This window comes from Carcharhinus amblyrhynchos, chromosome 18, assembly GCF_965287045.1.
Source record: "Carcharhinus amblyrhynchos chromosome 18, sCarAmb.v2.hapA, whole genome shotgun sequence".
Lineage (NCBI taxonomy): Eukaryota > Metazoa > Chordata > Chondrichthyes > Carcharhiniformes > Carcharhinidae > Carcharhinus > Carcharhinus amblyrhynchos.
The window spans coordinates 38,713,028-38,737,524 of NC_137341.1; the positions used below are offsets into that span (position 1 = coordinate 38,713,028).

The window sequence follows — 24,497 nt, forward strand, 5'->3', positions numbered from 1 at the left end:
TTACTTCTTAGTTGCACTTCCTGTCCAATGTTAATATACATCCTAGGTAACAAAATTGTCTGTTCTTCAATGTTCTGTTCTGTTCTCCATTCAGGTATTCAGACTATTTTTTTGGACACTACCTCTTTGCAATTTATAGTCTTATCTTCTCACTTTCATTTACTACAGAGTCAGCAATGAGTACTATACCATCAGCGTATCATTGAATCCATAGAATGAGGCCATTCAGCCCATCAAGTCCACACCGACCACAATCACACCCAGGCCCCCATTCCCGTAACCACAGAATATTTACCCTGCTAATCCTCCTGAGACTAGGGTCAATTTAGCATGGCCAATCAACGTAATCCGCACATCTTCAGACGGTGGGAGGAAACTGGTGCACCCAGAGGGAGCCCCCACAGATGCGGGGGGAACGTGCAAATTCCACACGGCCATCCCAGGCCGGAATTGAACCTGGGTCCCCTGGCACTGTGAGGCAGCATTGTGCCACTGTGTCACCCATATTATTAAAGGTGTAATCTCCAAATAATAATCCAGAAAGTTCTTAATTCTCTCAAGGAACATTTTCATGACACAAATTGAATAAACATGGTGAGTAAGCACACCCCATCTGACCCCTGTTTTAATTTTCACAAGATCACTTAGATCATTCTCAATATTTATGACTGCCGCTTGTTTCCAATAAAAGTTGCTTATCCCTCCAAGCGCCGTACCGACAAGATTAAAAGACATGTTCACCAGTTCTTCATGTTTCACCTCAGTATAATCAATAAAACACATGAATGTGTATTTTTTAAATCTCTATGGCCCTTTCTGATAACAGGCACACCACAAAGATAACCTGTATCGTTCCATATCTCCTACAAAGCCACTTGCTCCTGGTCCTATTCCATCAGCACTCGAAGAATGACCTTGGTAACATGACTCATTAGCCTAATGGAGTTCACACTTAATTGATCCAGGCTTTTCAGGAAGCAGATGGAATTTAATCCAGATAAATGCGAAGTGATGCATTTTGGTAGAACTAATGTAGGGGGGAGCTATACAATAAATGGCAGAACCATCAAGAGTACAGACACACAGAGGGACCTGGTTGTGCAAGTCCACAGATCCTTGAAGGTGGCAGCACAGGTGGAGAAGGTGGTGAAGAAGGCATATGGCATGCTTGCCTTTATAGGAAGGGGTATAGAGTATAAAAACTGGAGTCTGATGTTACAGCTGTACAGAACGTTGGTTAGGCCACATTTGGAGTACTGCGTCCAGTTCTGGTCGCTGTACTACCAGAAGGACGTGGAGGCTTTGGAGAGAGTGCAGAGGAGGTTTACCAGGATGTTGCCAGGTATGGAGGGTCTTAGCCATGAGGAGAGATTGGGTAAACTGGGGTTGTTCTCCCTGGAAAGACAGAGAATGAGGGGAGACCTAATAGAGGTGTATAAAATTACGAAGGGTATAGATAGGGTGAACAGTGGGAAGCTTTTTCCCAGGTCGGAGGTGACGATCACGAGGGGTCACAGGTTCAGGGTGAGAGGGGCGAGGTTTAACTCAGATATCAGAGGGACGTTTTTTACACAGAGGGTGGTCGAGGCCTGGAATGCACTGCCAAGTATGGTGGTGGAGGTGGACATGCTGGGATCGTTTAAGACGTATCTGGATAGCCACATGAGCAGACTGGGAATGGAGGGATACAAACGAATGGTCTAGTTGGACCAATGAGCGGTGCAGGCTTGGAGGGCCGAAGGGCCTGTTTCCTGTGCTGTACTGTTCTTTGTTCACATTAAATGTTGATTTATTTCAGTCTTCCATTTCTCCCATGTCATAAACTTCATTAAAGACAGTTTACTCCAAAGCCCTTCTTAACTTTTATTTTTGTCCAGTGGCTATTTCATCTGGGCTTTTGGCTTTATTGTTTTCCATTTTATTTATGGCTGTGCTCACTTTGGACAAGCCGCACTTGTCCCAAGGCTGGGAAATCCCTTCTGAGGTCAACTGATTTTTGTATGGTCCACTCCCCCACCTGCTATGATTCCCGTGCCGGGCTGGATGGGAAAACTCTGCCCTTTATCTTTCATCATCTTTGTACTGGGCGACATGGTGGCACAGTGATTAGCATTGCTGCCTCACAGTGCCAGGGATCCGGGTTCATAAGACCTTAAGACATAGGAGCAGAATTAGGCCACTCAGCCCATTGAGTCTGCTCTGCCATTCAGTCATGGCTGATATTTTTCTCATCCCCATTCTCTTGTCTTTTCCCCATAACCCCTGATTCCCTTATCAATTAAGAACTTAGCTGTCTCTATCTTAAAGACATTCAATGACCTGGCATCCACAGCCTTCTGCGGCAAAGAGTTTCACAGATTCACCACTCCCTGGCTGAAGAAATTCCTCCTCACCTCTGTTTTAAAGGATCGTCCCTTTAGCCTGAAGTTGTGCCCTCTGGTTCTAATTTTTTTGACTAGTGGAAACATCCTTTCCTCGTCCACTCTATCCAGGCCTCGCAGTATCCTATAAGTATCAGTAAGATCCCCCCTCATCTTTCTAAACTCCAACATGTACAGGTCCAGAGTCCTCAACCGTTCCTCAAAAGACAAGCTCTTCATCCCAGGGGTCAGTCTTGTCAACCTCCTCTGGACCCTTTCCCAGACCAGCACATCCTTCCTTAGATATGGGGCCCAAAATTGCTTACAATACTCCAAATGGCATCTGACGAGAGCCTTATACAGCCTCAGAAGTACATCCCTGCTCTTGTATTCCATCCCTTTCAACATGAATGCTAACTTTGCATTTGCCTTCCTAACTCAACCTGCATGCTGACTTTAAGAGAATCTTGAACAATGACACCCAAGTCCCTTTGTGTTTCTGATTTCCTAAGCATTTTCCCATTTAGAAAATAGTCAATTATGGCCTCACGTTCATGTGTGGCGTTTTCACATTCTCCTCATGCCCGCATGGGTTTCCCCTGGGTGCTCTGGTTTCCTTCCACATCCCAAAGATGTGCGGGTTAGGTTGATTGGCCATGCTAAATTAACCCTAGTGTCAGGGGAATTAGCAGGGTAAAAATGAGGGGTTATGGGAGTGGGGCCTGGGTGAGGTTGTGGTCGGTGCAGACCTGATGGTCTGGATGGCCTCCTTCTGCACTGTGGGGATTCTATGATTCTATCTGTGTGTTTCTTAGTTGTCAATGATGATCCAGCCTCTATGGTCACTTTCTCCCAAAGCAGGCAGGCTGAGCTGGGAATTTTCCTGAGTCCAGCTACCTGCCTCAGTGATGTAAATCCACCTCTGTATCATTGTCCCCTGGGAATCACTGCCTCACTTCTGAGACTGCCCTTGACATGTGGCCATTCACTGATCTTGCTGCTGTTTGTGATCATTGTATTCTTTATTCAGCCATCCCCTGAAGCATGAGAGGATCAAGTTCGACCCAATAAACAGCTTTATAATTCTAAAAGGGTTCTAAAAGAGCAGTCACAGGAATAATTTTCCTACTGTGAGTAAGTCCATTCTTAGATGCCATCAACTTGAGGTAGCCAGCAAGAAATCCAATGGGGAATTCAGAAGAAACTTCTTTACCCAAAAAGTGGTGAGAATGTAGGATTCGCTACCACAGGGAATGGTTAAACTGAATCGAATAGATGCAGTCAAGCGGAAGATAGATCAGTACATAAGGTGGCAGGAATAGAGGGTTATGTTGATAAAGAGTTAACAATGGAAGAAGGCCTGAATGGAGCATAAAGGCTGTCATGGGCTGAATGGACTTACTGGACAGAATCTTTCCCATAGCGCACAGAGAACTGGCTGAGGTGAAAAAACCACGTGTAGCTCTCCTACAACACAGCTGAGTTCTCTCTCTGGATTTTAGTGCTGTCTGGGGTGATGTTTACTCTGGTTGGACAGTGTCTGATAGAGCCAGTAATGCTGGCTCCACATAGATCTGGGTGCCATCTTTAAAATGGCCTCCCAAACTGCGATAAAAATAACCTCCCCACAACCCCACCACAAACACAGGGAACCTCCACATGAACATCTGGGTGACCCACTCACCACAGAGGCATTGGGATGCCCCCCTCACCCCACACAGACATCAGTGTGTCACCCCCTCCCCCTCACAGATATTGGGGTGCCCCCACCTTACACAGGCATCAGAATGTCACCCCCTCCCCCCATCCCGCAGGGGCATTGAGGGGCCTCCACCCACCTCCACCACACAGGCATTGGGTGTGCAGCCACCCCGCCCACGAGTATCCCACCTCTCCCCCCCCAGAGCTCCCAAAACCACCATCACACATAAGAGGAACCCACCCAGTGGGGCTTCCCAGAGGGCCTGACACTGCCACACTGGCATCACTATCCTGGCACAGGTTGGTACTGTCAGATTGGCTGAGCCAGATTGGCACTGCCATTGACCTCAATAGGACATGGACATGTTGCCCATTAGTCACCCCATTCAATTCCATTGACCTTAGTAGAGAATGAGCAAGTTCACCTCTTTTGCTACCCACACCCTTGTCCGGTTTTAATACTCTGGGTTTCTGAGTTAATTTGAAGTGCTGCTAAACTTTCAAGAAAGGACAGGAAGTTGCACAGATGTTGTGATAAACTTTGGAACCGGTTCTGGACCAACCACAAGAGGGCAAATTCCATCATGAAGGAATATTGTGTTAAACTGAATACATGTAAAGCACTTTGTGGCTCTCAGTCACTCTAGCTGACATCTCTGAAACCAGAGGCGAGTGATAGTGATATTGTCACTGAGCTGGGAATCCTGAGATCCAGGGTAATGTTCTGCGTACCTGAGCTTGAATCCCACCACGACAAATGGTAAAATTTGAATTCAGCAGAAATGTGGAATTAAAAATCTGATGATGACCGTGACACCATTGTTGAATATCATTTAAAAAAACCCCATCTGGTTCACTAACGGGGTGACTAAACGGCAATTGGTTTGTTTTGGGTCCCCACCCTGTCCAATTTTCACCATCCATCCACCCACCCCCTTCCTCACCCTTTTGTTATTAATGTAATTGTGTTGATTGGATTTTTCTGGTTTAATTTCAGTTATCTGAGCAGTACGGGTCTGTCTTTACCATTCAGCTGGGACTGGAGAAAGTGGTGGTTCTCACGGGGTACGAAGCAGTGAAAGAAGCTCTTGTGGACCATGCAGACGAATTTGCAGAGAGAGCAAAGATCCCCGTGTTGGAAATGCAGGCAAACGGTTACGGTAACCGGCAGCTCTTCACTTTCTTACGTGTCATTTATTATAAAGTTGAGTGGTTGTGGTGTTGCTGCATAGCCACTTGATCTGTCCGTGACTCCGTTGGATAGTTCACGGGCTTTGCCTTAGTCGAGACCCAGCTCTTGTCTAGTGAACAGCTCTTAATAAACCTGCTTGCTGTTTTCTATGGGGTGACACAATGGTTAGTGCTGCTGCCTCACAGTGCCACGGACCCAGGTTCGATTCCCAGCTTGGGTGTGGAGTCTGCACGTTCTCCCTATTTCTGTGTGGGTTTCTTCCAAGTTCTGGTTTCCTCCCACAGTCTGAAAGACATGCTGACTAGGTGCATTGGCCGTGCTATATTTTCCCTCAGTGTACCCAAACAGGCGCTAGAGTGTGGCGACTGGGGGATTTTCACAGTAACTTCACTGCGGTGTTAATGTAAACCTGCTTGTGACAAATAAATAAATAAATAAACTCTTACCCCATATCTACTCCACATTCCTTTTACCAACATTTAAAGCAACATTTATAACACCATCAATATTATAATTACTTGTTAACCAAAAAACTAAGATATTTTGATCACTCGTTTGGGACACACTAGTTAAAAGGTGGACTTGGATCCCATTAAGAAATATTAGATCTGTTGGGAGGGGTGGTAGCATATATTCATCATATTCTGGTCACAGTAATATTCATAGTAAATAGATGTTTACTAATAAATACACTAACAGATACTAATAGAGTTATGAAGTCATAGAATCATAGAAGGTTACAGCATGGAAACAGACCCTTCGGCCCAACTTGTCCATGTCAGTCTTTTTTTTCAATCCCTAAACTAATCCCAATTGCCCGCATTTGGCCTAATCCCTCTATAACAAACTTACCCATGTAAATGCTTTTTAAAAAACAAAATTGCACCCGCCTCTACTACGACCTCTGGCAGCTTGTTCCAGACTCTCATCACCCTCTGTGTGAAAAACTTACATAAACTTAAACTTATGTTTCAACTCATGGGGGTACTTGGAGTTATTAATAGAAAATGGACATTATTAAATAGATTGGGGAATTCAGGAGAAACTCAGAGAGTGGTGAGAATTGTGGAGATTGTGAGTGCTTGAGGTAGATATAAATTGATTTATTAGTGTCACAAGTAGGCTTACATTAACATTGCAATGAAGTTACTGTGAAAATCTTCTAGTCGCCACACTCTGGTGCCTTTTTGGGTACACTGAGGGAGAATTTAGCATGGCCAATGCATCTAACCAGCACGTCTTTTGGAGTGTGGGAGGAAACCGGAGCACCCGGAAGAAACCCATGCAGTCATGGGGAGAATATGCAAACTCCACACAGACAGTGACCCAAGGCAGGAATCAAACCCAGGTCCCTGGCACTGGAAACAGCAATGCTAACCACTGTGCCACCGTGCCACCCCATAGCACAGATACATGTAAGGGGAAGTTGGATAAAGACATGAGATAGAAAGGAATAGAAGGGTATGCTGATGGCGTTAAGTAAGAAGGGGCATAACTACTGCATAGGCCTATTGGATGAATGGCTTGCCTGTGGATTGCACATTCTGTGTAATTCTATGTTAAGTAATACATCAGGAAACTTGTCTGAAACCATTGGCAGGACTGAAGAGTGCAATGAGTTTATTAAAACACCGATGTTTCCCATTCTGTTTCTGGATGCATTGGAAACAAAGCAATGGGCCAGAATTTTCCACTTTCTAGCAATGAGTTTGCCCAGTATTAGCTGCCAATGGGAACTACCAATGCCACTAAAGTCGATGGACTTTAGCATAGTTCGTCTGCCCACCCACCGCTGGGGATCCCGCTTTAAGGGGTCAACTTCAGCGGGAGTGGAAGACCAAGCCTGCGGGATATGGGGAACAGGTGGGGAGGTGGATTTGAGATCAGGGAGAGATCAGCTGTTATCTGATTGAATGGCAGAGCAGGCTCAAAGGGCAGAATTTGCCTACCTCTACTCCTAATTCCTATGTTCCTGTTCAAGAGATTGGAAATTCCTGCTCCAAGTTATCTTCCATTTGATGTCCATTCTAGGTATTTCTTTTGGACATGGGGAGTCATGGAAACAGATGCGAAGGTTCGCTTTAACGACCCTGCGTAATTTTGGAATGGGCAAAAAGACAATTGAAGACAAAATTATCGAGGAAGCCAAGTTTCTGATGCAAGAAATTCAATCCCACCAAGGTTCGATAATTCTATAACTTATATATTCTGGTTGATTTGTCAGTACAACTATGCTTGCATGGCGTTAGCTGAAATGTGCTGTTTGATTTTTGGGTTTTACTTTATATTGGGAACTTTCTGGCCTTGGAATGGCTGAAGCCATTGTCATGTGACCTAGAAAATGTCACAGTGGATTTGTAATTGAAATACATGATGGATGCCTCACTGCCTTTAGCCCAATTCTGTCCTTACCAGGCATCTTTCCAAGCTCAGTTTCACAGAGAAGTCATGGACATTGTAAAAAGATGTTCCCACTTGTGGAGGAGTCCAAACAAGGAATGTAATTGGAAGATAATCATTAAATCCATTAGCGATTTCAGAAGAAGCTTCTTCGCTCAGCGAGTGGTGAGAATATGGAATTTGTTGCCATGAGGAGTGCTCGAGACAGATAGCGTAGATGCATCTAAGGGGATGCTGCATAAAAACATGAGGGAGAAAGGAACAGGAAGACATGCTCATAGAGTTAGATGAAGAGGGTCAGAAACACTGTGTAGACCAGTTAGATCAATGGCCCATCTCTGCACTCATGGAATCCCTACAGTGCAGAAGGAGGCCATTCGGCCCATCAAGTCTGCACCAACAACAATCCCACCCAGGCCCTATTCCTCTCTGAAATTTTAGCTCTGTGTAATTCTATAGGGTGATCAGGAGCAGGGGCCCGGGCTCAATACCCCCCTCCCTGAATCAGCATTGCTGCAGTCGGGTCTATCAGCCACGGCACAAACCAAGAGTTCTTTCTGGTCCCCCAATTAATATCCATCCCATAAACAACATCACTCACACAGATGATTCAATGTATTCTGGAGACAGCTAGACACAGCACTTAGACGAATGGGATCAAAGATTATGGGGAGAAAGCAGGATTAGGCTGGATGTTCAGCCATGATCACAATGAATGGCAGAGCAGGCTCGAAGGGCCAAATGGCCTCCTCCTGTTTCTATGATCATTACCACGTTGCTATTTTTGGGAGCTCGCTGTGAACAATCTGGCTGGCCCATTTCTTCCTTTACCACACTGCGGTTTAATATGTCCTCTGGGGAAATTCTAAGGCAGTGAAAAATGTGATAGAAACCCAAGTTCTTTCTTCCCTGTTTTTATTCTGTTCTGGCAAACATTGAAACATTTAAAATAGGAGCAGGAGGAGGCCATTTGGCCCTTTGAACCAGTTCTATGTTTTGATCATGGCTGATCATCAATGCCCTGATCCCATAGAAAAAATAAAGGCTGCAATGATCTCTAACACGGGAGTTCACGGGGTCTGTATGACTTGAAAACTGGCCACCAGAGGAACTGAAGATGTGACAGCCTTAAAACATTAGATGGAATTAAAATGTTTTCCAAATAACATTAAATTCATGTTGATCTGTGTTTGCTGGCAGGGCAGTCCTTTGATACAACGGTGCCAGTCACCTCTGCCATGGCCAACATCATCTGTTCGATAGTTTTCGGAGATCGGTTCGACTACGAGGACAAAATATTTCGTACAATTACAAGGCTGATACGTGAAAATTTTAATCTGCTCGGAACTTCTGAAGTCCAGGTATACCTTCGATGTTATGCAGTTAGAGGTGTGAAGTGATATGTTTTGGTAAGGAGAACACGAAACAGCAATGGAAAGTAAAGGATACATTTCCAAAGGGGCATCAGGAGCAGAGACCTGGGGATTTTCGCAGTAATTTCATTGCAGTGTTAATGTAAGTCTACTTGTGACACTAATAAATAAACTTTAAATTGTTGTAGGTGCCGGGATAGGCTGTGAAAATGGTTAATGAGGTTTACAGGATCCTAAGCTTTAAAGGTAGGGATGCAGAGGACAAAAGCAAGATAGCTATGGTGAACCTACACTGTTTCAACCTCAGTTGAGTAATCAGTCTTATTCTGGGCACCTTTAGGCAGGATGTGAAAGAATTAGAGAGGATCGTAAAATCATAGTATCATAGAGTCCCTATAGTGTAGAAGGATGCCATTCAACCCATTGAGCCTGCACTGACAACAATCCCACCCAGGCCCTATCTCTGTAACCCCACGTATTTACCCTGCTAATCCCCCTGACACTAAGGGTCATTGTAGCATGGCTAATCAACCTAACCCAGTTTTGGAGTGAGAGAGGAAACCGAAGCACCCGGAGTAAACCCATGTAGACACAGAGAGAACATTCAATGTCCACACAGACAGTGATCCGAGTCCAGAATTGAATGTGGGTCACTAGTGCTGTGAGGCAGCAGTGCTAACCATGAATATCCAGAAATATGGGGAAAGGTCAATGGAGTTGGACTAGCTGAGTACTTCTTATAAGACCTGGCAGAGATATGACAGGCCAAATGGCCTCCAATGTTGTATTCAATAATTCTATTCTGTGATTTTATAATAGTATTTATATTTATGTTTAAATATTTCAAATGTCAAATTAGCCCATCTAATGTTGTGAGGTCCCATACACCTCAGACTTTCTGGACCAGATACAATTGAAACATTGACAGTTCATAAGCTAAGAATAAAACTACACTAATCAAACACCAATGCCCAAATCTGTGTTAACATTACACTAAATCAGTACCATTTCACTAATTAAGTTAACTCCACACAAGTCATTTACCACAACATATTTAAACTTGATTTATTGAATCATCGAATCCCTACAGTACAGAAGGAGGCCATTCGGCCCATCAAGTTTGTACTGCCCACAATACCCTCTCCCAGGTCCTATTCCCTTAATCCCACACAATTACCCTGCTAATTCCCCTGACATTTGGAGCAAATTAACATGGCCAATCAACCCAACATGCACATCTTTGGACTGTGGGAGGAAACCAGAGCATCTGGAGGAAACCCACACAGACACGGGGAGAATGTGCAGTTCAACACAGCATAGACTAAGGTTCACGTGATACTGGGATTGAGGCCATTAGTTGAATTCTGCAGTCAAATGTTCTTGAGACACAGAACAATCTGAAGACAAGACAGTTTCCCAAAACAGCAAACAGACTCTCATCCAGCCCTCAACAACAGCGGATTTTCCTTCAGGAAAACAAGGTCTTGCTTTCAGCTAACCAACAGAATTTTCAAAGAATAAAAGCAGGGTGAGAGAGATTTCTCTTTCAGCTTGATGCTGCTAACCTTCCAACTCCCCAAACTGAAACTGAAAATGAACCCCTGACACCTGCCCTACCCACAGTTTTTTCCTCCTCCCAACATTGACATCACAGACGCCGTGAGCATAAATTAAAAAAAAACTCTTAAAGGTACACTAGCATTACGCCATAGCCCTCTCTGTCCACAGAGTAAGAGAAAAAGGGAGGGGACAAGGGAGTCTGTACTTGCTTATCAACTGTTAAACCTCTAACTTCTTCCATTCATTGTCCTGAAATGTTAACCCTACCTTCCCCTCCCCACCGATATTACTGAATTGCTGCATGTTTTCTGCATTTTCTGTTTCCAAGCCAGATTTAGTTAGCAGTTAGCATTGCTGCCTCACAACGCCAGGGACACAGGTTTGATTCTGGCCTTGGATCACTGTCTGTGTGGAGTTTGTACATTCTCCCCATGTCTGTGTGGTTTTCCTCTGGGTGTCCAGTTCCATTACCCCCACACCCCACCCCCCCAATCCCGCCGTCCAAAGATGTGCGGGTTAGGTGAATTGGCCATGCTAAATTGCCCCTTAGTGTCAAGGCGATTAGTGGGGTAAATATGTTGGAGTCATGGGGATAGGGCCCAGTTGGGATTGTGGTCGGTAAAGGTTTCATCAAATCAAACCTACAGCGCAGAAGGCCACTTGGCCCATCGAGTCTGTACTGACCACAGTCCCAACCAGGCCCCATCCCCACAACCTCATGCAATTACTCTCGGTTTGATGGGCCGAATAGGTGACACAGTGGTTAGCACTTCTGCCTCACATCCAGGGACTCGGGTTAATTCTGGCCTCATGACTGTATGGAGTTTGCACATTCTCCCCGTGTCTGTGTGGGTTTTCTCTGGGTGCTCTGGTTTCCTCCCACAGTCCAAAGATGTGTGGGTTGGGTTGATTGGTCATGCTAAATCGGCCCTACTATCGGGGGATTAATACGGTAAATATGAGGCATTACAGGGATGGAAGCTGGGTGGGATTGTTGCCAGTGCAGGCTCAATGGGCTGAATGGCCTCTTTCTACACTGTAGATTCTATGATTCTATTCTATGCTTCCTTCTGCACTGTTGGGATTCTAAGATTCTATAATTTCCACAGTATTTGGTTTAATTTAAGGGCATACGTTCAAGTTGAGAAGGAAAAGATTTGAAAGGGACCAGAGGGGTAACTTCTTCACACAAAGGGTGGTGCGTATATGGAATGAGCTGCCAGAGAAAGTAGCTGAGGCAGGTAAAATGGCAACATTTAAAAAGCATTTGAATAAATACATGGATGGGAATGGATAAGGGCCAAACATGGGCAATTGGGATGAGCTGGGACAGCACCATTGCTGGCGTGGACCGAAAGGGCCAAAGGGTCTGTTTTCATGCTGTATTGCTCTATGACTCTTGACTCTAAGAGTTCATTTGAAATCAATTATTTGGGAAACCTCATAGGTTTTTAAAAACATACCTAGGCTGTTAATTTTCTGTTGCATGCAAACCTTAATTGACAGATCGCTGAGTAGATGAACTTCTTTATATTCCTCAGATGTACAATGCTTTCCCTTTCCTGGGCTTTCTGCCTGGAACTCACAAGAAGATCTTTGAAAACAGGACACAGATGGTTCAGCTCATCCTGAATTTCTACAAAGAACGTCAGAAAACATTGGATGAAAATGACGTAGGAAGTTTAATCGATGCTTTCTTGCTAAAGAAGCAAGAGGTACTCTAATACTTTTAATCATTTCCTTTAAAAGATAAACCCTCAGAATAATATGCACAGTAACAGCGGATTTTTTTTAAGTTTTAACGTTTATTTATTAGTGTCACAAGTAGGCTTACATTAACACTGCAATGAAGTTACTGTGAAAATCCCCTGGTCGCCACACTCCGGCACTTATTTGGGTACACTCGGAGAATTTAGCATGGCCAATGCAAGTCTTTCGGAGTACAGGAGAAAACGGGAGAACCTGAAGGAAACCCACGCAGGCACAGGGAGAACGTGCAGACTCCGCACAGACAGTGATCCAAGCCAGGAATTGAACTAGGGTTCCTGGTGCTGTGAGGCAGATGTGCTAGTAACTGTGCCACCATGCTGCCCTGACAGCAACCACTGTAATCACTGTAACCACACAACACCATTAATTGTGGGGTTTCCCAACAGATTTTGGACAGTCCAGATGTTGCACTAAGATCCAGACTGTGCTGATGAAGTGGATGAGCATATTAAAATGAGCAAAGGAAGGGCTTATATTTGGCAGCGTTGTATGACGCTAGTTATACACCACACTCGAAATCCACTTCCATTGCACTTGGCCAAGATATCGAACCAAGAATCCATCTGCCCTCTCAGGAAGATGCTCAAGATCCCACAGCTCTTTTCAAAAGAAGAGCAGTGACATTCTTTCTGATGTCCTGGCCAATATCTGAAAGGTAGATTATCTGGCCATTATTACATTGCTGTTTGTTGAAAGCAGTGACTACATTTCAAGAAGCATTTCATTGGCTGCACATTAAGTCATGGAAGGTGCTGCATAAATTCAAGACTTTCTTTTCTTGCAGTGGAACTGAAAATCAGTTGGGATTTATACAGGGTGGCAGATATGTGACCTCTTGCATTGTGCTCACACTCCAAGTTGGATTTCAAACCCCAGGATGTGTAAAGATAGTGGCCGGAATTCTCTGGCCGTTCCCGCTGATGGGATTCTCCAGTTCCGCCTGGCAGTGCACTCCTGTCCACGGGTTTCCTGCCAATGTGGGTTGACATCAGTGGGAATTCCTATTGACAGCGGTGGGACCGGAGAATCCCACCAATAGCAAACAACTTGCCACCTCCCACCGGCTGGAAACACGCAGCTGGGAACCCGGAGAATCTGGACCATCCGCCAGATTTCTACTGCCCCACCCATTTCGGAATTGGATTGGGCCAGGGGCAGGCAATAGAAATATCCGTTGTTCACAGGCATGATTTTATGGCCTCGTTCAAGTTTCAAACCCCAAAACGTAGTCTGCTAAAGATATCGAATTTCAAACCCCAAGATGCGTAATGATAGTATGCTAAAGATATCAGGGACAGGGCTCCAGCCTCTTCTCCAATTCAACAGTTAGAATTCCAATTCTGATAATTGAGAAAATTCCAGAGCCTCAATGACTTTTACAGTCTTTATCAATCTTAATGCAACCTAATCGAGAGAGATAAATTTGCTGAAATACACCTTCCAAATTGGTTGTGGTCTAACGTTAAACCAACCATGAGGTTTGGGTGGATTTTGTACTTGAACCAATATATAGGCATTGACATATTAAGCTATGCCCAGATGTTCGGCTGATGTTTCTGCAAAACAACCATCCCCACCCAATTCCCAGCCTGCGTCACTGTTTGCACATTCTCCCTGTACGGGTTTCCTCTGGATGCTCCGGTTTCCTCCCACAGTCCAAAGATATGTGGATTAGGTTGATTGGCCATGCTAAATTGACTCTTAGTGTCAGGGGAACTAGCAGGGTAAATAAGTGGGGCTATGAGGATAGGGGCTGGTGGGATTGTAGTCAGTGCAGACCCAATGGGCCAAATGGCCTCCTTCTACACTGTAGGGATTCTACAATTTCTGTCCCCATATCCATTCTGTTCTGGTTATTCCAATAATCTTAAGATATGAGTCTACAGGTATTGGATGCAGCATAATGCTGATCCATCTCCTTGTTGAGGACTAGTGGTGAAAATGATCTTACTTCAATCGAACCATCAAAGTAGATTTTCTTACAAAGCATTTGTTGAGCTTTGCTGTTGGAGAAAGATTTGAATCAGATAAGCACTTGAAGGAGAAAGAAGATTGCAAATCTATGAGGAATGAGCAGGGCCATTGCCCTAAGAACAGACACTTTGGGCTGAATGGTCTCCTTCCATGGTGTGATTTCCATTTGCTTCCAACTGCTGGCATCTAAAGCTCAGAGCGATATCTTTCGCTGATGAATATTAATTGAACGTGTGAATCGAAAATTCTTTGGGGGAATCGAAGGGAAGGTAATAATGAGGTTTACAGTGTTTATCAATCTTAATGCAACCCAACCAATAGTGGTAAATGTGCTGAAATACACCTTCCAAACTGGTCCTAATCTAAAGTTAAACCAACCACCATGAGGATTGGATGGATTTTGAACCAATATAGAGGCAATGACAAAATAAATGATGCCCAGATGTTCGGCTGATGTTTCTGCAGATCAACCACCCAAACCCCTATATCCATTCTGTTCTGGCTATTCCAATCATCTTAAGATAGGAGTCTGCAGGTATTGGATGCGGCATAACAAAGGCCCATCACCTTATTGAGGACTAGCAGTGGAAATGATCTTACTTCAATCAATCCATCAATCTTGCATCATTCACTAACTATTCCAGAAGAGCCAAATAGCGTTTCTTCATTCCATGCTTTCCTCCACACTAGACTTACTCCAGCGCTTCCGAAAGAAATTAACCTCATGCTGTTCCTTTTTCCTTCGCAAGGAATCAAAAAATTCAGACTCTCACTTCCATGACAACAACTTGGTGACTACAGTGACAAACCTGTTTGCAGCTGGGACAGATACTTCCTCTTCCACACTGCGCTGGGCAATCCTCTTACTGATAAAGTACCCTGAGATTCAAAGTAAGTCTTTTATTTTTATTTATTCATTAATCTGAGTAAGATATAACCTTGCCTAAATCAATACAAATCAATTTATAGGAAGTGGGAAGGGGACCCGCAGAGTCACCCCCTTGCCCTATGCTCTCCTGCCTCCAACTCCCAGATCACAAAGCCCCCACCAATAATACTTAGCCCTGTGCCGCTCTGCCTTCTTTGGCCTCCAGTGGCCTCTTTTTCCCATGGGAGCCACTGCTAAATGATAGGGCTGCCTGCCTCTGATTGGTTAGCAATTGTCAGCAGGGTCCTGATCTGTGAAAGGCTCACTGGTGACCTCTCAACTGCCTGATTGGGAGGCTTTCTTTTAAGATGAATTTATTTCATTCATGTCACAAACCGGCTTACATTAACACTGCAATAAAGTTACTGTGAAAGTTCCCTAGTCGCCACAGTCAGGTACACTGAGGGAGAATTTAGCATGACCAGTACACCTGACCAGCACATCTTTCAGATTGTGGGAGGAAGCCGAAGCACCTGAAGGAAACCCTCGCAGATGTGGGGAGAAGATGCAGGCTCCACACAGGCAGAGGGCCAAGCTAGGAATCGAAACCAAGTGCTCGCCACCCCCCGCCCCTTGATTTTCAGAACAGCCAACTGCCAGGTGAGGTGGCACAGTGGCAGTGGTTAGCACTGCTCCTCACAGAACCAGGGATCCGGATTCCTGGCTTGGGTCACTGATCGTGCGAAGCCTTATGTTCTCCTCTTGTCTGCGTGGGTTTCCTCTGGGTGCTCCAGTTTCCTCCCACAGTGCAAAAGATTTGGTGCATTGGCTGTGCTAAATTCTTCCTCAGTGTGCCCGAACAGGCGTCGGAGTGTGGCGCCTGAGAGATTTTCACAGTAACTTCATTGCAGTGTTAACATAAGCCTACTTATGACACTAATAAATAAATTTTAAAACTTTGAGAGAGAGGTTGCTTGAGTCGCTGTTTGTGTGGAGTCTACATGTTCTCCCCATGTGTGCGTGGGTTTCCTCCGGGTGCTTCAGTTTCCTCCTACATTCCGAAAGACGTGCTGTTCAGGTGCATTGGCCATGCTAAATTCTCCCTCAGTGCTCTGCCAACTACCTTTACCTTGGACTAAACATATCGACTTCAGATTCTAAAAAGTTGTCCTTGGTTACCCAAATACTGGTTCCAAGGATTGTTTCTGCAACTCAAAAGCCTTAAGAGCAATTTGTGCCTTAGATACAGGAAGGAATGGGGGAACTAATTAGTGACCCAAGAGTTGATTTTCTTCTTTGGATGGTAACATAGAATCATCGAATCCTACAGTGCAGAAGGAGACCATTTGACCCATCGAGTCTGGACTGTAATGCTGCAAGTCAAACATAATCATCCTTGATTCTTCTGATTTGTAAGAGGTCATCATGATCACTGTTCTACCCTTTTGTATTGTCTTCATTGTTCAGCAAAACATGCCTTACATCTGCAGCATTTTGAGTGGAATGAGTCATCATTTCAATAAGGGTCTTTATGGTGCTTTTTAAACAGGAGTCAATCGACAACAGAAGATGTAGTCATGAAAGAAGACAGAAAATAAATGGATAAATTTACAAAGTATTGATACCCTAAGATCCATTGCCAGGGTAGTTATGAATGACAAAACTTTAAATTTACATTCTCGACCAGGTCCCTCTTAACAGCTTAACCAATATACACATGTTTTGAAGGTGTTGCGTTTTTTCATGTATGGAAATAGCACAGAAATTGGGCTGTTTATCCTTTCAGGAAATGTACAAGAGGAAATTGAAAGAGTTATTGGAACAGAGAGAATGCCCAGAATGGAAGATCGGAAGAAAATGCCTTACACTGATGCAGTCTTGCATGAGATTCAAAGATTTGCTAACATCATCCCAATGAATATGCCACATGCAACAACCACAGATACATACTTCAGAGGATATTTTATTCCCAAGGTAAAGTTTTCAATTAACAATAAAATATATTAAAGTAATATTTCAGTCCTGTGTTTCACAAATAATTTCTTGTATTTTTCAACCACTAATTCCAAACGTCCACACATAAGGATGACTAATGTGTGACTACTCCTATTAAGATTTGAAACTCAAACTTTGAGGTACTAAGATAAGGATCATTTAGGAATATTGGAATTAGGAACAAGAATCGGCAATTCAGCCCATTGAACATGCTCTGTCATTTACTCAGATCATGGCTGATCTCTCCCTGGTCTCAAATTCACCTCCCCATCTGGTCCCCATATTCCTCTTTCCTGTTTTTTATTAGAAATATATCTTTCTCCCTCTTGAAACCATTCAATGGTTCAGACTCTACCATGATATGGGGCAGCGAGTTCCGCAGATTCACCACCCTCCGCTTACTTTATCAACGCCTTTTAAAATTTTATGTACCTCGATCAATCCCCTCTCACTATTCTAAACTCCACGGAGTACAAGCCCAATCTGTTTAATCTCTCCTCATACGTCAATCCCTTCATCTCCAGAATCAAACTGGTGAACCTCCTCTGAACTGCCTCCATTGCCACCACATCCTTCCTCAAATAAAGAGACCAAAACTAGACACAATGTTCCAGATGTAGTCTCACCAATACCCTATACAATTACAATGACACTTCTCTATTTTTATACTTCAGTCCCTTTGCAATAAACGCTAACATTCCATTTTCCTTTTTTATTATATTCTGCATCCATATACTAACTTTCAGCCCCTCCACCCAGACACAGTTTGCATCTGCTTTCCCTTCAGACAATAATTTCCCTTTCTATTTTTTCTGTCAAAATAGATAACATCACACTTATCTACATTAGAAGGTATCTCAGATTGCAGTGGGATCTTTAGCAATTGGGCTAGTGGAGTTTAATTTAGATAAATGCGAGGTGTTAGGTTTTGGTAAATTGAACCAGGGCAGGACTTACTCAGTTAATGGTAGGGCACTGGGGAGAGTTACAGGACAAACAGACCTAGGGATACAGGTTCATAGCTCCTTGAAAGTAGAATCACAGGTGGGCAGAGTGGTGAAGAAGGCATTCGGTATGCTTGGATTCATTGGTCAGAACATTGAATACAGGAATTGGGACGTCTTGTTGACGTTGTACAGGACATTGGTAAGGCCACACTTGGAATACTGTGTGGAGTTCTGGTTACCCTATTATAGAAAGGATATTATTAAACTAGAAAGAGTGCAGAAAAGACTTACTAGGATGTTACCGGGACTTGATGGATTGAGTTATAAGGAGAGGCTGGATAGACTGGAACTTTTTTCTCTGGAGGTTAGGAGGCTGAGGGGTGATCTTATTGAGGGGTATAGATCAGCCAGATACGCAATATCTTTTCCCAAAGGCAGGGGAATCTAAAACTAGAGGGCATAGGTTTAAGGTGAGAGGGGAGAGACGCAGAAGTATCCAGAGCGGCAATTTTTTCACACAGAGGGTGCTGAGTGTCTGGAACAAACTGCCAGAGGTAGTAGTAGGGGCAGATACAATTTTGTCTTTCGAAAAGCATTTAGACAGTTACATGGGTACTATGGGTGTAGAGGGATATGGGCCAAATGCAGGCAATTAGGGCTAGTTTAGAGGTTTAAAATTAAAAGGGCGGCATAGATAAGTTGGGCCGAAGGGTCTGTTTCCTTGCTGTAAACCTCTATGACTTAATGACTTTATTAAACTCCATCTGCCAAATTTTGGCCCATTCGCCTGGCCTCTGTATATCTGTCTATAAAATCTTTATATCCTCTTCACTGCCTGCTTTCCCAACTATTTTAGTATCATCCACAAATTTTGCTATATTGTACTCTGTTCCTGCATGCAAATCATTTATGTAGATTGTAAATAGTTGGTGTGTGAGGACTGACCCCTGCAGCACTCCACTAGTTACATTTCACCAGTCAGGAAAGGACCCATTTATCCTGACCTTCTTCTTTCTGTCAGACAGCCAATCCCCAATACAATCTAGCACTTTATCCCCAATCTCCTGCAATCTCACATTCTGGAACATTCTTCAATATGGCACCTTGTCAAATGCCTTCTGGAAGTCTAGACATACCACATCCACTGCTTCCCCACTATCCACCTTGCTTTGGGGCTGCACGGTGGCACAGTGATAAGCACTGTTGCCTCACAGTAAGAAGTCTCACAACACCAGGTTAAAGGTTGGACATTAACCTGGTGCTGTGAGACTTCTTATTGTGTTTATCCCAGTCCAACGCCAGCATCTCCACATCATGGTCTCACAGTACCAGAGACCCGGGTTCAATTCCAGCCTTAGATAACTGTCTGTATGGAATCTGCATGTTCTCCCAGTGTCTGCATGGGTTTTCTCTGGGTCCTCCAGTTTCCAGAATGTGGGAGGACATTCAAACTCTGCACAGACAGTGATCTAAGGCAGGATTCGAACCGGGGTCCCTGGCGCTCTAAGGCAGCAGTGCTAACCTCTGTGCCACCGTGCTGCCCTACAGATGACCATGCAAAGATACAAAAGATTGTTAAAGGACTCGTCAAGGTAAATCTTGAATCTTTCTTCAAATTGTGAGGGTAGAATAAGGGCACACAGATTAAAATTAGTAAATTATTAAATTTTGGACTCCGATCAGGCAATTTGAATGTGTAAGATACTCCTGGATAGAGTAATGCAGGTAAAAAGCCAAGAATCATTGAAGGTATAGTAAGATTCTACCATTTAAGGTTTTTTTTGTTAAACAAAGATGAATGGAATGCTCTTCCTCATTCTTAAGTAGTTTGTGAATGCTAAATATATTTTCTATCAGCTGAGTTCTATGACATGTACAACAATGTGTTCAGGCAATGAAAAGGAATATCTAACCCAATGATGTACTCTACAGGAGCATGAGGTGCCATCATCGCAATATTTGTGCAACTCTTAAATGATGATATGTGACAGATTTTTTACACAAAGGGTGGTAGGTGCCTGGAACTCGTTGCCAGGGAAGATAGTGGAAGCGGATACGGTAGTGACTTTTAAGGGGCGTCTTGACAAATACACGAATAGGATGTGAATAGAGGGATATGGTCCCCGGAAGGGTAGGAAATTTTAGATAAGTCGGGCAGGATGGTCGGTGCAGGCTTGGAGGGCCGAAGGGCCTGTTCCTGTGCTGTAATTTTCTTTCTTCTTTGAATGTTTTTGGGCCTTCTCCGGTGCGCATCACTTCTAACAGTAATAAGCCCAAGAGCTGAGAAGATGCGATTTTCACATTTGAGTCCTTTTATTGTGTTTAAGGGAACACAAGTGATTCCATTGCTGTCCTCTGTGCTGTATGATAAAACCCAATGGGAAAAACCAAATGAATTCAACCCGTCTCACTTTCTGGATGCTGAGGGCAAGTTTGTGAAGAGAGACGCCTTCATGCCTTTCTCCGCAGGTATCAACCCACTGGATTGTTTTAATGTGTTCCCTTTTCATATAATCATCCTTTATCGACGTTGGGATACGTTGTTTTATTTGCATCTGTTTGTGGACATCCATCATCAATTATTTTCATAGGTTTGCTTTCCTAAACAAAATAATTCAATATATTTGAGAAATAAGTGCTGGAAACCTCAGGCCTTGTCCACTGCTTGGATTCTCCAGTTCCCCTGCAGTGAATGAAGTTTTGGTTGAGTGTCAAATTCTCCATTTCTATTGGCAGCAAGGTGGGTCTGATCGAGATTGGAGATCTGTGATCTCTAAGGACGCAGGTTTTACCAGCAACCTCTAAAATTAAGTGTGGATCTAACATCTAATATTTAAAAATTGTATTTACAGGAATGTTTGACTGCATCGACATGAGCCGGAATTCTCCCATTGCGTACACCCTGTCCCCACCGCCAGTGAGAATGGAGAATTTGGCGCCCAGCTAAATCTCCATTCACAGCAGTGGGACTGGAAAATCCCAGCCTCCGGCAAGGTCGGAGAATCCAGCCTGTAGATTTTCAAATAGCTTTCTGAATTTAATTTATTCTGAATTGACCACTTCTGACACTGATTAAGGGTGGCACAGTAGCACAGTGGTTAGCACTGCCAGTTCACAGTGCCAGGGACCCTAGTTCAATTCTGGCCTCAGGTCACTGTTTTTGTGGAGTCTGCACGGGTATGCTTGGGTTTCCTCCGGGTGCTCCAGTTTCCTCCTACAGTCCAAAGATGTGCGGGTTAGGTGGATTGGCCATGCTGAATTTCATCTTAGTGTCAGAGGGACTAGCTATGATAAATCCATGGGAGAAGGCCTGGGTGGTATTGTGGTCGGTGCAGACTCGATGGGCTGAATGGCCTCCTTTTGCTCAGTAGGATTTTACAATTCAATGAGTCTATAACCGCATAGGGTGGGATTTTCCAGGGCCTAGTTTTCCAGTGGCTTGCCATTAGCCCCCAGCAGGATCTCCAGTCCTGCTGATGTCTGCACTATTTTGCATGGTTTGCCTTTCCTACCACTGGGAAGCCAGTCATGGGGCCACCTTCAGGAGGACAGGAAGATTCTGGTGGCAGGAAGGGCCAGAAAATCCCACCCACGGGCATTAGAAATCATATGATTAGCTGAAACCACTCAAAGTGACTGATCACATCTTACACTAAACACATTATAGTTTTACACCAAGTAAAAGTTGAAGATAGAAGGTTGAAATAGTTTGATTTAAAAGTTGTCACTGAAAAGGACAGCACAGTAACGCAGTGGTTAGCACTGCTGCCTCACAGTGCCAGGGACCCAGGTTCAATTCCAGCGTCGGGTCACTGTCTGTGTGGAGTTGTACATTCTCCCCATATCTGCGTGGGTTTCCTCTGGGGGCTTTGATTTCCTCCAAAGCTGTATGGGTTAGTTTGATTAGCCATGCTAAATTGACCCTAGTGTCAGGGGGGATTTGTAGGGTAAATATGTGGGAATGTACAGACATCAATGTGGGAGTGACCAGATCATCCATTTTAATGATGTTGGTTGAAGAATAAATGTTCGGGAGCACTGCGAGAGTCAGTATAGTGGGCGGGATTGCCTTCTCCCTCCGCAGCGTGTTTCACAGTGGCGAGAAGGGGGGTACCGCTCGCTGGCAGTGAGATCTTATGGTCCTGCTGTTATCAACAGGAGTCCCCATTGAACACGCCCGTCACCATTGGGAAACCTGCGGCAGGAGTGCACCGTCAGCAGGACCACAAGATGCTATACGCATAAATGACAAAAAGATTTCAGCCCTTGCTTTAACATCTCCTCTAAGGGAATATGGCACTGCATGTGTCAGCCTACATGAGAATGTCAGTCTCTGGAGAAGGTCTCGAACCCACAACCTTCTTCCTCAAGACGCAGAAGTGTTACCCTCTGAGCCATAGCTGACTTGAACTCCAAGAATTTTTTAAGAATCATGTTTTCATCAAACTTTTAGCCAATGAAAGGCATGAGTGATTATATGATTCATTGACTGTTCTGTGAGGCAGCAGTGGTTAGCTCCAGCTCCAGGGACCTGGGTTCGATGCCTGGCTTGAGTCACCATCTGCGTAGAGTTTGCACCCCGCATCTGTGTGGGTTTCCTCCGGGTTGCTCTAGTTTCCTTCCACACTCCAAAGATGTGCAGGTTATGTGGATTGGCCATGCTAAATTGTTCCTTGGTGTCCCAGGATGCATAGGTTAGAGGGCTTAGCTGGGTAAATATGTGGGGTGATTGGGATAATGTCTGGGTGGGAATGTTATCAGCGCGGACTCAAAGGGCCGAATGGCCTCCTCCTGCACTGTAGGGTTTCTATGATTTCTATGGATCATCCTAGTTTAAAAAGACTGCACTACTTTACAGAGCCCAGTTGCTGGAACATTTCCTGAATGTACTTTTTTTCTGCTTTTTGAAGGGCGACGGATTTGCTTAGGAGAAAGCCTCGCCAAGATGGAGCTGTTTCTGTTCTTCACAACTCTGGTGCAGAGGTTTTCCTTCCATGCCCCGCCTGGGGCCTCCTTGGATCTCACACCATGTGTCGGTTTTACATTGTGCCCAAAGCCTCACCAAGTGTGTGCCGTACTCCATTAGCAAACACCGACCCTCCCAAGAATTCCCTTGGCATCCAGACGAATTGAAAATTAATCTCTTGGGCACCACGACAACACTTAAAAAAACCATTTTGTTCTCATATTCTTCGAACGTGTTTGTCTATTAGCTGCAGAAATATTGGAAAATGGGGAAAACATCTCTTAGATTGGCCGGTCTTGTTGGGGGGGGAAGGAAGTTATTGAGGAGATAGTGGTGAAGTGGTAATGTCACTGGACTAGTAATCCAGAGACCCAGGCCAATGCTTTGAGCTCGGAGGTGTCAATCCCTACATGACAGCTGACAGAATTTGAAATTAGTTCATAAGTCTGGAATTATAAAGCTGGGGAGAGGGGGCGATTCTCCCAAAAAAAAAATCTAAGTGCCAAATTTGCACAAAAACTGGAGTAACACCTGCTGATTTTTTAGAAAGATAACATTAATTCAGTAGATTGGATTGTGGCGTCAAAGGTACAGAGGGATCTGGTACGTGAATCTGGAGAAGTACAGCTAGTGGTTAGGGAGACAAAAATGTTGGCATTTACTGCAAGGGGAATGGAATTTTATTTAATTCATTCCATGGGGTGTGAGCATTATTGGCTGGGCCAGCATTTATTGCCCATCCCTAACTGCCCTTCACTTCAGAAGACATCTGAGAGTCAGACACGTTGCTGTGGGTCTGGAGTCACATGTAAACCAGATTGGGTAAGGATGGCGGATTTCCTTCCCTAAAGGACATTAGGGAACCAGATGGGTTTTTACGACAATTCAGATTTCACCATCTGCCTGGGTGGGACTTGAATGAACCCAGGTCCCTAATTCTTTGTCTGGGGCTCTGGATTACTAGTCTAGTGACAATCCCACTGCACCACTTCCTCCAAAAAGTAGGGAAGGTTTACTGCAGCTGTACAAGATCTTGGTGAGACCAGATCTGGAATACGGTACAGTTTTGATCTCCTAATTTGAAAATAAAGATATAATTGTATTATCCGCAGTTCAGAGAAGGTTAACTTACACTCATTTCTATGAAAATGGGGTTATTTTGTTAAGAAAAATTGTACAAGTTGGGCCCATACCTATTGGAGTTTAGAAGAATGAAAGGCGATCTTATTGAAATACACAAGACCCTGAGGAGACTTGATAAAGTGGAAACCAGGGATTATGTTTTCTCTTGTGGAGGGGAGACTAGAAGTAGGGGGCACAGTTTAAGAATAACAGGTCTGTCTTTTAAGATAGAGAAGAGGAGAATTTATTTCTCTCAAAGGGTCATCAGA

General features: G+C 44.2%; 1 protein-coding gene across 1 annotated transcript in view; it reads left to right on the top strand.

The window, feature by feature from the left end:
* Positions 1–22,385, top strand: part of LOC145354731 (uncharacterized) — a gene marked incomplete at its 5' end in the record, with an annotated part of 58,646 nt that extends 36,261 nt beyond the window's left edge. Inside the window, 9 exons of the mRNA XM_080206185.1 lie at positions 5,059–5,221; positions 7,285–7,434; positions 8,854–9,014; positions 12,128–12,301; positions 15,080–15,221; positions 16,985–17,172; positions 20,468–20,609; positions 20,993–21,057; positions 22,299–22,385. Of these exons, the coding sequence (XP_080062311.1) occupies positions 5,059–5,221; positions 7,285–7,434; positions 8,854–9,014; positions 12,128–12,301; positions 15,080–15,221; positions 16,985–17,172; positions 20,468–20,609; positions 20,993–21,057; positions 22,299–22,385 (1,272 nt within the window). The remainder of the gene's footprint in view (positions 1–5,058; positions 5,222–7,284; positions 7,435–8,853; positions 9,015–12,127; positions 12,302–15,079; positions 15,222–16,984; positions 17,173–20,467; positions 20,610–20,992; positions 21,058–22,298) is intronic.
* Between the last annotated feature and the right edge of the window lie 2,112 nt (positions 22,386–24,497).